At 42.3% G+C, this 13,403-nt stretch overlaps 1 protein-coding gene across 2 annotated transcripts in view; it reads left to right on the plus strand.

Moving 5' to 3' along the window:
* The first annotated feature begins 492 nt into the window (after window positions 1-492).
* Window positions 493-13,403, plus strand: part of LOC120900498 (serum response factor homolog) — a 118,736-nt gene continuing 105,825 nt past the window's right edge. Inside the window, exons 1-2 of one of the 2 annotated variants that reach the window (XM_040307564.1) lie at window positions 493-650; window positions 921-2,843. In XM_040307564.1, the coding sequence (XP_040163498.1) occupies window positions 2,316-2,843 (528 nt within the window). In that variant the 5' untranslated portion in view covers window positions 493-650; window positions 921-2,315. The remainder of the gene's footprint in view (window positions 651-920; window positions 2,844-13,403) is intronic. The other variant, XM_040307565.1, reaches the window with a different exon arrangement.

Here is a 13,403-nt window from a genome sequence, read left to right on the forward strand (position 1 = left end):
TGTCGGGGTGTGTGCTTTTACGCAAACTGGGGAAATTTTTCTTTTCTCAAGTTGGGGAGCAAGTCTTCTAAAGAGGGGAAATCCGAAAGCTGACTTGTGCCTGTATTAGTGTCCGAAGAGTGTAGTAACAATAACTACGCAAGCAGTGCAAAAGAGCAAGCATCATCATCACATCTTCGCAAAGTGCGTACAATACATGGAAGCCGATCCCGTGAACCGAAGATCGTGCCGGATTGTTGTAGATCGCACTAATACATGGGTTGACAATCGAGGTACGCCAAAGCGAGCATATGTTTTTTTTTTTTGGCTTACGCTGCAATGCTCCCCATGCCGACCAAAGAACACATACGCACTAACGTCGTACGGCCCCACACGCACACATCGGTCGGGGCACGAGCACGAGCCGCGATCGCGCCTTCGGGTTAATATTATTTTATTTTCGTAATTTTATTATATCGACAGTGGTCTCGAATGGCCACTGGTGTGCTCCGTCTGCTCGACGGTCTCGTTGACGATTGGTCGTTTTGGGCGATTGTTTGTGATCGTTTTTGGTTTTGGCGCCCCCGAAACTAGTTTCGTCTTTTCTGGATTCGTCCACAACTACATCCCCCGGGGCTGTTTAGCGTTTTTGGCCAGCCCTGTCGATCGAGGTATATTGTGTGTTTGTGTGTCACACTTGTTGCTGTTTTCTTGTTCGTTTCGAGTGATATTCGTTGCCTGCGGTTCAACATTCCTGGCCGCAAGCGCACTAAAGTGACTGATGAGATCGCATCTGCAGTGTAACTTCAGTTTCGTGTCTCGCGTGACGCTGCGGACAGTGACAACATTCGGTTGCTTGTGCAAAATCGAACGACCACCTGTCGCTTCTTTCACTTGGTGGCGGTGTCAGAATTGATTAGAAAATTTAATCATCGTTGTAGGTGCAAGGATCGAGCGAAAAGTGATCAACCTAAGGAAATTACTCTTTAAGATTGTGAATCATTTTGTTAAATAGGCATTTTTTCAAAGAACAGAAAACACACACAGTGCAATGAAGAGAAAAACATCGACTACCAACGCTTAATACAGCTCGAAGAAAATTTAAGAAAGAGTTGTGTACTAAATCTCAGTTTAAAAAAAAAAAACATGTTTATGTGATATCATCACTGCGGAAATCAAGTCTAGCATGTGTTAATTTTTCGCAAGTGAAAACAACAAGTGCTATGGAATAGCAGATTTGATTCATCAAATAATCAATGCTCACCTGTTGCTGTACGCCTGTAAGATTTCTTCTGGACCAAGGCTGCTTCGGAGAACCCTTGGGATTTGACTGCTGAGTTTGCTGATGTGTTCCTGACCTGTTGCTGATGTTCCCGGTTTGCTGTGGTACGATAGCTGTTGCTGTTTGCGGACACGGAGAATGCGGTTTTGCTGACCATCATCATCTTCATCGTGGGAATTCAGTACCTGCCTGTATCGACGAGGGACAATTTCACTCTAACGTTGCCAACTGAGCATCTACCAAAAAGAAAATCGTCCTGTACCGTACATCAACATATGCGAAAACTATCCACCCCATCTGAACCACCCTGTGCCACCCGCCACTGCCACAGCGCAGCTGTCAAACGCCTGGTTGACGTTTGCGAGTTTGTTTTGAAGTTTGATTGTTTTGATTCCGGAAGACCGTGTTGTTTTGCGGTTCGCGAAACCGGATCAATCCGTGATTCCGGCACGGTTCGTGTGAAATCCGCGTATCTGACCCGTTATCGGGCCGGAAAGTAAAGTACTACAGCGTAGTGGTAAGAGTAGGCGTTGCGATAAAAAACCCTTGTGCGCTGTGAAAGACAGCGAGCAGGAAAGAAACACCGTCTATCACAAAGCTCGTTATCGCGGTTTCCCCACTCAGTTCTTTTCTTATTGCGAATTCGGTGTTCGTTGTTCGTTGCCCAGGTTAGTTAGGTACAGTGTGTCGTGTGTATTCGCGAGATTTTTAAGTGTGACACCAGCGCCCACTTGTGTGCTCTTGTAGGGAAACGCGTCACCCTTTCCACGTCGGCAACATACGCGCAAGGGTTTACTTCCGACCGTGTGCGAAAAAGCGTTTTTCGTATAGTGAGTGTGTTTGTGTACCTCCGGGGTTCGCTCTGCAGTGAAATAACGTGCCTATCTGCAGTGCTGTGAATCGCTTCTTGTTCTTGTGGTTGTGGCCACGCTACTCAAATCGTCCCGCGCTTACTTCGTCCAGCAGCAACCAAAGTCTGTGCGTACCCGGCCGCCCGTGCCATCCTTTTTTTGTGATCCCCGGTACTATAAAAGGCGCAAAAATTTGGGAAATAATGGATCCCACCGGTGGGCGCGATTCGCGCTACAATCTGAACTACAGTATGAGCATGATGAGCGAATCGCCAGAGATATACGGCAACCCGAACGTGTCTCTGGCGCGCCCACCGAGCGGTGGTCTGGTCGGGCAGGTGATGTCTCGCGGTGGGAACGGTGGAACGGGCTTGATGAACGCCAATGGTCCACAGTGCGGTAGTGGTGGTGGTGGTGGTGGTGGTGGTGGTGGAGGCGGAGGTGGTGGCGGAGGTGGTGGCGGCTTGTCTCGCGGCATAAAGCGCACCAACTCGGACTGCTACGACGATCGGCAACAGATGGTCGGGTCGCAGAACATGACCGGTCTCGATGGGTGCACCGTCGGGTCCGAGGTGGTGGACGACAGCTACACCTCGCTGCAGCCGAAAAAATCCCCTCCCAGCAATGGAAAGAAGACGAAGGGCCGTGTTAAGATTAAGATGGAATATATCGACAACAAACTACGGCGGTACACGACGTTTTCTAAGCGCAAGACCGGCATCATGAAAAAGGTAAGTTGGTTTATTATTGTTTTGCATCAGGACGTCTCACTGCACAATGGGCGAATCGGGATAAAAAGTTGGGAGGAATAGCAGTGTATGAAATTCTTGATATTTTACCCAACATTTATTTAAAACATTATTCCTCAACAATTTTTTAAATGAAAGTAAAAAAAATCCTTAATGATCATTGCAAACCTTCAAATGTCTTGCCGATGTAGGAAGCGATATTTTAAGGGGTGCGATAAAGGGTCTATAATTATCTCATAGCCGGTTAAAAATTCTTCTGAGCATGTTAAAATAAATTAAGAATAAATTAGAATCTAAATCTAAATATTTCATCGATACTTAAATGTTATACTTAATCGACAACTTTTTTTTCTTTGAATGCTGCCTCATGAATTAATTATTGATGTAGTAGTTCCAAAGTTTCCTGAAACTAAATCATTTCTATTTATTTTGCATCTGCTGGCTTTATTAAGAGCCGCAATGCTCTATTTAACTAGTGTTATTATTCTCCTTTATTTGCGTTATTATTATCAAAAGTCACATTACTGAAGCTACTCGCGGATTGCGAGCTTTTCTTTACCGATCACCCACCGGTGTGTTGGATGGAAGCCCTGATTTAGAATGTTGGATGAATTCCACCTATATACGGACCGTTTCTTGGCAGATGACAAGCGCGCCAACAAGCCTATAAATTTCAAACACGTTAGAATAGTTTAAAACGAAAAACAAAACTCTAAATCATTTCAATATAATTGATTGAGTTAAACAAATGGAATCAATTATTAAATTCTAGAGGAACACAGTATGAATTCTTTCGCATTTTGTTTTCTATTTGAGTGAAATATAATGCGAACCGTTGTGGTATCAGTAGCACATAACTAATGCAGGTTAAAGTACTGTCAATTTGGTGTATCTTATCGATTTTTTCCTATCTCTTACCAGACGTAATCAGCGAACTCTCTGTTCAATACCATATAAGTAGAAATATAAATGGGTCGTGGGTAACGGAATAACTGATTTGTTTTTTAACGATAGGTGCAACTATTTAGTAAATGGCAAGAATATTAAACGATCGTTAATGTGTAATAATGAAGTATGTCGGAATATGCATTGTAAGGATAAGATATGAAAAGTGGCAGTTCTCGGCATTTGGATGTATATTATTAGCAATGTTGTAATAATTTAAATTTATTTAATATTATTCTGTTTGTGGATAAATTAACATTCTTTAGAATGTTAATGTTTTGAAAAAAATATTTGCTAGAATCAATAATGCTTTCCTTTTGATAGTCATCGAGAGTCATAAACTCTGGCAATTGTCGAAACAAATCAAGTACTAGTTATATTTCAACCGGTTTATCCAAAAACAATCACACCAGCTTAATAAAATTGTCATCGGACGTTCTTTCGTTCTTCCAATGGGTAGGACAGAAGAGAGTAGATCTTAAGGTGACGATCGTGTTGCGTGCCTAAATGCAGAAAATGTGAAATTTGCCAAAACACATCTTCTCGCACCTTTCAGATAGTTTTTGATGATATTTTTTCTTCTTTTTATTCCTTATTTTATGCGATGAGGGCGCGGCACGTCTGTTGGGACTGATTCGTTTTTTTTTCATTTATCGAAGAACAGACATCCTAAAGAGTGGTGGCAGTTACACTCGATTTTTCTCCTTGGCTTGCGCTGCAGCATTTAGTGCAGGGAATGTCGTAAAAAGTCCGAAACTGCTCCGATCTTGTTAATAATAAAATAATTACTCTCTTGTCTCCTGTCGCACGTGGTCCGCAGCACACTGATCCTTGTGCCGAAGTGTTCCCGATAATTAACGACTCACACAGCTACACACACGGTACCTCAAACGGTGGCAGTACGATCAGCAACATTTTTGTTTGTTTGTTTGCTGTCCTTTGATATGAAAAAAGATTCATTTTTATCGAAATACAGCTTAACCCAAAAATTAAGCCTCGATTTTGCGACCGTGTAGGACCACCACCATTAGACTAGAAAGACACTCGTATGTGCGCTCGTAATTGTCGAATGGCCAATTATTCACCCTTTCTCTTTTTTCCGAAACATGTATATTTTTGGAGCTCTCCTGCCCGATATGGTGGTTTATTTTTTGGCGTGGCACATAGGAAGGAAGCTTCGGCACGGGTATAGAAAGGAGTTTAACGATCTGAGCATCACCCTCACTCGTGCGTAGCCCATCATAAGCGGGAGATTAATAAATAAATAAAACACCAATAAAATGTGTTCATTAATTTTTGCGAGTCGGAACCTGGTTCGAGATGCTGTTCCGAGAACTGTGTGATGAAGGCCATAATCTCGGCCTAGCGAGAAATGTTTGAATATATCTTCTCGATCTTGTGTCAAGCTAGCTAAAGGGGCGTGCTGTTTATTGGGGGCAGAGATTTTGACAAGTAAAGAAAAAATACAACTAAATAATTACCATCATATACGAGCGAAGGAGGCAAGAGAAGAAAAAAAAAACACTCACATAACATCCTTATTGGGGACCCGACGTAGATGTTTAAAATTTATTGCAGCTGAGGTACCCCGAACCTGTGTATAGGTTTTTTGTTGTGTGTTTAAAGCAACGGCGCATCGTTAGCAGATTCGGGAGAAATGCACCTTTCGATGGTGGTGACGGTAACATTCAATTATTTTTTCGCACATTTTGATGTGGCCTGTCCCGTGTCATCGAACGCACGTTGTCGACCCGTCGCGGGTAAGAAACACAAGTCAACATGATCCTGTAAACAACACCTAGTAAAACAGATCTCCTCTTCCACTCGTACAGAATACCGGGCTGCAGGCTCTTCCCATTTGTCTGTTGGTGCTTCACCTTTGAACACTTGCAGTTCCGGAACACTGCAGCTACTTTGAAGTGTAGCCGAACGCCTGAGGTCGTTGCATGCTGACGGTGCATTTTTGGAGACGTTTTACTTTTGCAGTCCGTCCCAGACTAATAAAAAGGCACTGCAACTGACTGCAGGACGTGGCAAAGGTTTTGGTGTGGTAGACAAGTCAGATTGCAGGTTTCCTTTATTTTTGTATGAAGATTTCATCGCTTCTCGTTTGATGTGTTACGAGGCATCCTTCCAATGCTATAATTTAATTAATCTTTAACCATCAACTTTTATCATCGCCATCATTATCGGGCTCGTAAAAAACGTGTTATCAGGAAGGTAGGGTTTCAAGTTACTTTGATATTGCCTCGGGATGTGAATGGATATCGCCTGAGATGCTCGCCGTTAACGTACGATAGATAGCTCAGGATATACTGGTGGAGGAGTTATCCTTCCCGCAACTTCTGAGATCCTCGTAGCATCGTGGGTGATGTAATGCGAGTTTTTGTCCGATACTAATGTATCCGTTTAATCCCTGGCCCTATTTTCACTTGTTCGGGAGCTTTGGTTTCACCAGTCAATGAAATGCACATGTGTGTGTTTGAGTGCGTGCGTGAGCTAATTGTATGATTGTAATTTGATGTTTACGCGCTCGCTGGTTACGCAGAAAGCTTTGGCGTGAAATTAAGCGTAAACTTTACGGCTCGACCAAAAGGATCTTTTGTGTTAACCTCTTCCCGGGAAAACCGGATCCGTGCTCGTCCATCGTTGTGCGTGTTTGCGTGATCAGTGGCACTTATGCGAAAAGTGTTAAAGTCCTGTGGGATGGCTTAATTTTAAGCAAACGCGTTTTTTTAGGCTTTGCGGTAAAGACGTGTTGCCGACGGGCATTGTCGTGACTGGTTGACCTGCACCGCACTAAACCATGATAGCCCGAGGAGAAAATGGCATGGTACAGAAGCGTTGCAAATGTCACACTATAGGTGCAAAAAAATTTCATGAACGGTTGGTAGTAATCAGCGACCAAGCAGCACTGAACACCAAACTCAGGGTTTTGTACGTAGCGAGATCAATGCGTTTTCCAAGCGTTCTGATTATGATACAATCAATTAATAGGCGCTTTCTTTCTCCACGTCTCAGAGTGGTAATACCCAGCATCAACAATATCACTTTACGGCACATTTCCTGTCCTGATACACAGGAAGAATGTCTTTTTAATGAGTCTGTGGCTTAAACTCTGTGGCGTTGTCAATGAATTCGCGAACTTTACTGCGCGCTGTAAAAATATGGCTTAATATCCGTGTGCGGATAATCTGTGCAGCGGATGCTGAAACGGAGATTTTCTTAGTTTTTGTTTGGTTTCAATTAAGTTTTGGGGCACTACACAATAACACAATAACTAAACATTTGCGTCAGCTGCTGTGTAGAATGGATGATCCTGTATCCCTGCACAGGATTTGTATACTTGCATAAACACAGCGAATAATGTTTCATTAAATGTTTATAAGCTTGCGGACGTTATTGTGAGCACTGATATTTGGATAGGTATCTAGTGGTAAAAGCGAACACGAAGAAGTAGGTTTTCAAATGATTTCATCATCCACACTAGACGATTTGTGTTATGAATGAATGCTCCAGATGGTCGTACCCTTGATTGGTAGAACCTTACGCAGTATGGGGTTGCGGTTATTTGGAGGTGGCACTGTGAACAATTTCTAACTTCTTGGTGGGGGGGCCATAACGACGACGATATACAGTGTTCGATCAACCGAAACCATGGCGAAAGCGAACAGTGGCAAAGCGAAAGGGAGATTCGGCGAAAGGGCATCCGCTGGTCGGAGAGGGATGTATTTTTGTGTAACTGCTGAATGGGGTGTAGAGTGAGTATGGTGCTAGAAAAGGAGAGAAAAGTGTAGCGAGAGCGAGAAAGGTGCGAGGCGACTAACGTTCCGATGTAGCAATCGGAGCAATGGTGTGCGGAAATCTGCACGGCACATGTTACATCTTCGTCGTGTATGCACGTTGTAGAGCGGAAAATGCTACAAAGTGTTCGGAAAATTCATTAGAACTTGCTGAAAACATTTAGTTGTGCGAAGGTGAAATTTCGGAATTTGCGCGAAAAGTACAGAAAAGGCCACCCAACGGGAACAGTTGTATCCGGCAGTGGGCTGACCTAACAAAACGTTTTGGGGTCGGTTCGAGCTCCTCTGGGGCATTTCTCATCCATTTGGGCTTGTGAGGGGCATTTGTTAGTGCGCAGATGTTTTGTGTACAGCACAGTGAACTGTACAAATCGCAAAGCGTTTGGAATTTGAAGGTAGACCATAGGAACAGGAACGACGACCAGCAACGTTTGCTGGTAAGCTGCGAGGCACGATATGCCGGAAGCCTGTCGCCGGTATGCCTTTCGATGTCTTTCGGCCGAAACCTGTGCGTACTTGAATCGTTTTACCAGGATGCAGTTTTTCGATTCAGTCGGCACGCTGGACTTGACCTCTAATGCTAGTTTAGCATCCATTGGTGTATGTACATTCTTTAGAAGATTTCTCCAAAGCGGAACTAGCGACTAAATTCAATGAATCATTCGTATGCGAACAGACCAGATGGTTCGTTGGTGTTGTTGATTTTTTTCTATCCCAGTATACGTGGAGCGGCATTCAGCGACACACAATTCAGTCCGGCGCTATCGTCAAGCGCAACCGTTAAAGTCCGAAAGCGTGGAGTTGCTTGGAGATTAGATAAAGCCGCCGCTCGAACTATCCCAGTGTGCGCGCAGTGGTGGCTATCAGCAATCGACTAAGGTGCACAGCGTCAAGCGCTCTTCAGCACGGGTCGTATGATAAGTCTTGTGATATCGCATCACGACTAGCCTACACACAGCCACAGGTATTAGCATTCGTATTTCATGAGCAGAATGTTGATACCATGAGGACGTGACTATCACAGTTATCGTTCACCCGCTCGATGAAACACAAGCTTTTGCTATATGTGTTTATGCGTCTGGTCGGTGTGTTTTAATCTATCCATAACCCTTACCGTTGGCGTCGCTACGTAATGCGGAGTCTATCGCGAAGTGCCGACCTAGGGTCGTCTATCACATAATTAACACTTTTTCAATTAGATGGTCTTTGGTGGGGTAGCCACACTTGGTACATTAACATCTGAGGATCTTGTTGTATCTAAGAAGGCTTCTTGCCATCTGCTACGCCTTCTTTCCCTTCGTCGCAGTACAGTGAGACTAACGGGGCACTCATAAATCTAAAAGCCGTCAGCAAACGTCGGTAACGGTGGTCGTTCCAGCGATTCGTTCCACGTCGTTTCGTTTGGACTCGGAAAAGGCGCAAAGAAAAAGGCGACGGCGATGACGACGATGTGGTCTTGTTTCTTAAATTACTTTTAAATTGTAAACCCATTGTGCGTTTGCTTCTGGTGAGAGGTGTCGGTTGTAGGCACGTATGTTTGTGATGGTGTGTACTTTCTCGGGAGGAGTGTAATTCGTGGGGATAAGGATGGGTATTTCTTATCGTTTGGAAATGGTCCCACCCTCTGTACATATTGCCTCAATAATGTCCGATGAATGAGTTAAGTTAAATGTTTTGATTGTTGAGCTTCTACGGCGCTGAACTTAATAATCAGCAGCATCATCATCATCACCATCATCATCATATCGCATCGATCTCGATGAGCTAGGAGCTCATATGAGCAGATGACGATCATGTTATGAAGCGGTAAAGAAAGAGATAAAATCATAGAAGCATAAGACGCAGGAAAGCAGAAGAGAAACAGCTATCGATCGTTGGGTCGATCGATTTTGCTTTCGCTTCTTCAGTGAGCTCACGGTGCTGCTGGCGTTGCTGTTCGTTTAGTGTTGTGAAGTAGTCATTAACTCTCGAGTAGCGTTTGCTTTGATCCCGATCCTGGAAGAAAGACCTCCTGGATTTTGGGCTGCGATGGCATTCGCACCTTGCGCAGCGCTTGCGTAGCGGATCTTAGGAGTTTATCAACTTCTTTTCTTCGTAATTAAAGGCGTAGAAAATGAACTTAACGAGGAGTCAACGAGCTCTTTTTATCGGGACGATCGAAATCTTTGAACGCTTACGCGATTTGGCGCACGCGCTTCGAAGCTCATTCGTGGCCCCTACTCGCATTGGTTACTGCGGACAGCGATCCTTTGGAAGGCTCTTGTAGGAATGTGGCTAAAAACAAGCTGAGCGGTGGCGCTCGTTGAGATAAATCATTCAGAATGGGGAAATGGGGTTTCCCTCGCCATTCAAGCTACGCTTATCGGCAGGGATGAAGGGACTTAATTTTTCATTTCACGTAGATTTTTTTTATGACAAGACAGTTAGCCATTTAGCAAAAACTGTTCATGTTTTTTTGTTAGCTGTAGCTTGCAGGAATTTTTGAGTTTTTGTTGATGAGTTCTAGCAAGCCGTAGATAACGTGATTGGTTCGTTGCTTACGGCGTTTTTTTAAATCCATTTTTAAACATTTCGTCAAGCCATTGTCTTGTCGTACAGTACACTTGTTTTTTTTTCGAACGATAGAGAAAAAAAGAAACTAATTGCAGAAGATTGATTAGTGGGAGAAAGGAGATAGCCGAACTATCGTGTTCGTGCGGTTCTCGTATGACGATGTTTTTCTACGTCGTTTTATTTCTTTTCTTGTGCCGTAGCTGAGTCATAAGCAGATTACAGATAGATTGATGTTTTATACAATTTCATCGAGTCAGTAGTCTGTTCAATTTGGTGAAAAAGGGTGGTCGGCATTAGCAAGCTAATTACTGTATGATTTGTTTAAACGTGTCCTTCAATAAGCCACGTACTCTTATTAGACATTCGCATTTTTCAGATTTTTTCAATAATACATTATTATTCTTTATATACATGTATGTTTTGTAAGAGTGGAATTTAAAAAAAAACTATCTTTTGAGTTTTTATTATTAATCAATGTTTGATATAAATGTTCCTTCATTACATAGAAATTAGTAAATACATTAGAAATAAATAAGCTGCAAATTCTCACATAATTTTAATAAGCAGCCAATGTTGTATTTAATAGTTTTAGCCTAACGTGATATTCCGCTGCATTTCTATTCCGCACATCAAGTATCGAATATTCTGTCCGTAGTTGTGAATTTCTGGCACAAAACAATTAGTTCGTATTCGTGCGACTGCTTGTTCTACTATACAGTATGCTTCCGCATACGCTTCGATTAGACGAAGAGCTTAGAAAAACCGTCCTGGCTTAAACAATCAGCTAGGCACACTAAATTTCGAACCCATTTTCAAAATAAACACAAGAATTCATCATTTGCTTTTTCGAGCTGGGCAAGAAAAACAGGATGGGTCAAATGTAGGAGGCAAGGAAAACCCACCACAATTCATTACGACCCGCAAACCCGCAGACCCATTCCTGATCCCGTGCGATGCACCCTACCTGCTTTAATCGGTGTTTGCTAGATCTGTTTTTGGTTCTAGTGACACGAGAGCGCATGAGGAAAAATAGGTTACGCGGTCCACATTTGCTCCCGATGCGAACAAGTGTGCGCTCGCAAGCGCTCCTCCGCATACGGGCCATAGAACATTGAACGGGCAGCTAAAATATCACACCGTGCGTTCAGTGCTGCTTCTCTCACGAGGTGGTTGGAGGCAGTGCTGAAGGGGTTGTGGTGGTGCAAGCATACATGTTGGCGTATGCTGTACAGGGAGCGTGTGCAAGAATTGGTTCGGCAGCTCCGACGCGTAATCGGACGGCATGGTCGCGCGGCATCTGATCCGATCCGAAAATGGTCTAAATATAGAGAGTAAATACCGAATCGGTACGCGACACTCGGCCGGAAAACAGGTCTCTCGTAGCCCCCGGGGATGGTTTTTCGCGTATTAGGGAGTTTTTCACCGCTTTCGTGTTTTGTTGTGTGTGCATCACTACGCTTTAGCGTGTGAGTGAATGTTTTCCTTTGCTTCGTGTTACGCAAAGCAACACACGGCTCGGGCCAGCTAGACGACTTTTTTCATATTTGATTGCATGCCAGATTCAACGCTTTACCATGCTTACCTCGTACTATATTTCTTTTTAATGTATGTGGTGTTCTGTCAAGTTATAAGTAATCAAATGCACCTTACGAACGAAATTCCAAACATTTTTTTCTGATAACTCAAAGTCACTCGGTGCCAAAAATTAATTTCATATGTATTAACTTTTCCGCTGCAGGTAGATTTTGATAGGTAAAAATATGTATTATATTTTTCGATCAATTTAATTACTTTACTTTTACAACACATAATATTTAAATATAGAATTTTTTTTCGTTCAAATTTCAAAAGTCGCAGTTTTGTATAATTTGTTGTAGGGGAAGGTAGGTAAAGACGGACACGTTAAGGGAAATGGTAAAAATCTGGAGATATATAAGTGCTACGACCATGAAAATGTGCATACACTATCTGACACTCATGTTTTATCAGAAAATATGTTGAAGCTTTTGAGTTTCCATCAATTCTTGCGTTTTTTTAATGAATGAAAAACATGGTTTTTTTCGTGCAGTTTTGAAATGTTCGGGTAAGACGGACACCAGATATGGGAAAAATGGACACCATGAAGGGTAAGATGGACACCTGTAGAAAAGTTTAGAAAGTGAAGAGTTTTACAGTATTTTAACAAATTCTATCGCTTTCCACGTCCTGGTACGTTAATAAATTAATTTTTGGCCTATTGCAACGGCGATTCATTCAGCCATGAATTTAGGAATTGTAAACGGCGCTTGTAATATATCGTAGAATGCAGCATCTAAAGCATTATTGACATATCGCGCACTTACAGCTGACGTTGCTCCAGCTTACAGAACAACAGTCTAGAACTTCCTTTTAGGAAATTACTCCGCAAAAAGCCTTGTTAACAAAAAAGGGACTTATTAATAGTTTAATCCATTTTCCACCATGTCAAAATTAAACATTTGATTTTTGTAATCCCATAGAATTTCTCATCTATTCCTGAACAATGTCGTATAAATGCCCCATCTTTTTATTGCTTAAAGTTGTCCAAGTCGTGAGAAGATATTGGATTTCATGAAACGCCTCATCAGCGTCGAGCGAGTAATAGCATAACGAGTGGCTACTATTTTGACCGGTGTTTCATTTCTCGCTTATTTCAATACTTTCTCTAGTTACCGATTGATTTATAGCATCGGAATACCCTTATTTAAGGTATTTGAAGAAATATATTCATCACCAATTGATACAAGAAGTAAAAAAAACAATAAATTCGGTGTCCATCTTTCCCTACAACAAGGTGTCCGTCTTTCCCGCTTTGGTGTCAGAATGTTTAAACCACCAAAAAACAAAATTTTGTATTGCTTTTATGCTCGTTCTTTCGCCAGTTTTTTCATTAATAATCACGACAACCCATTCATGAAATAAAACTTCTGGAAATATAAACAATACAAGTTGTAGAGCTTAAGATCGGCAGTAGTCAAATTAGATCCACAAGGGTGCACATGATTGAAAATTTGTTTTGTTCGTGGATTTAACCAATTTTATATATATTATGCCAAAAATGTTCTCAAATGTGTTGTTTTACCTTCAGTTTGGATTCTACATTGTTGAATTACTCGAAAATTACCTTGTTCATGCATTTATGAGAAGTGTCCATCTTACCCGTCGTTAGTGTCCGTCTTTACCTACCTCCCCTACTCTTAATTATTTGGAGCGTAATTTTGTT

This window comes from Anopheles arabiensis, chromosome 3, assembly GCF_016920715.1.
Source record: "Anopheles arabiensis isolate DONGOLA chromosome 3, AaraD3, whole genome shotgun sequence".
Lineage (NCBI taxonomy): Eukaryota > Metazoa > Arthropoda > Insecta > Diptera > Culicidae > Anopheles > Anopheles arabiensis.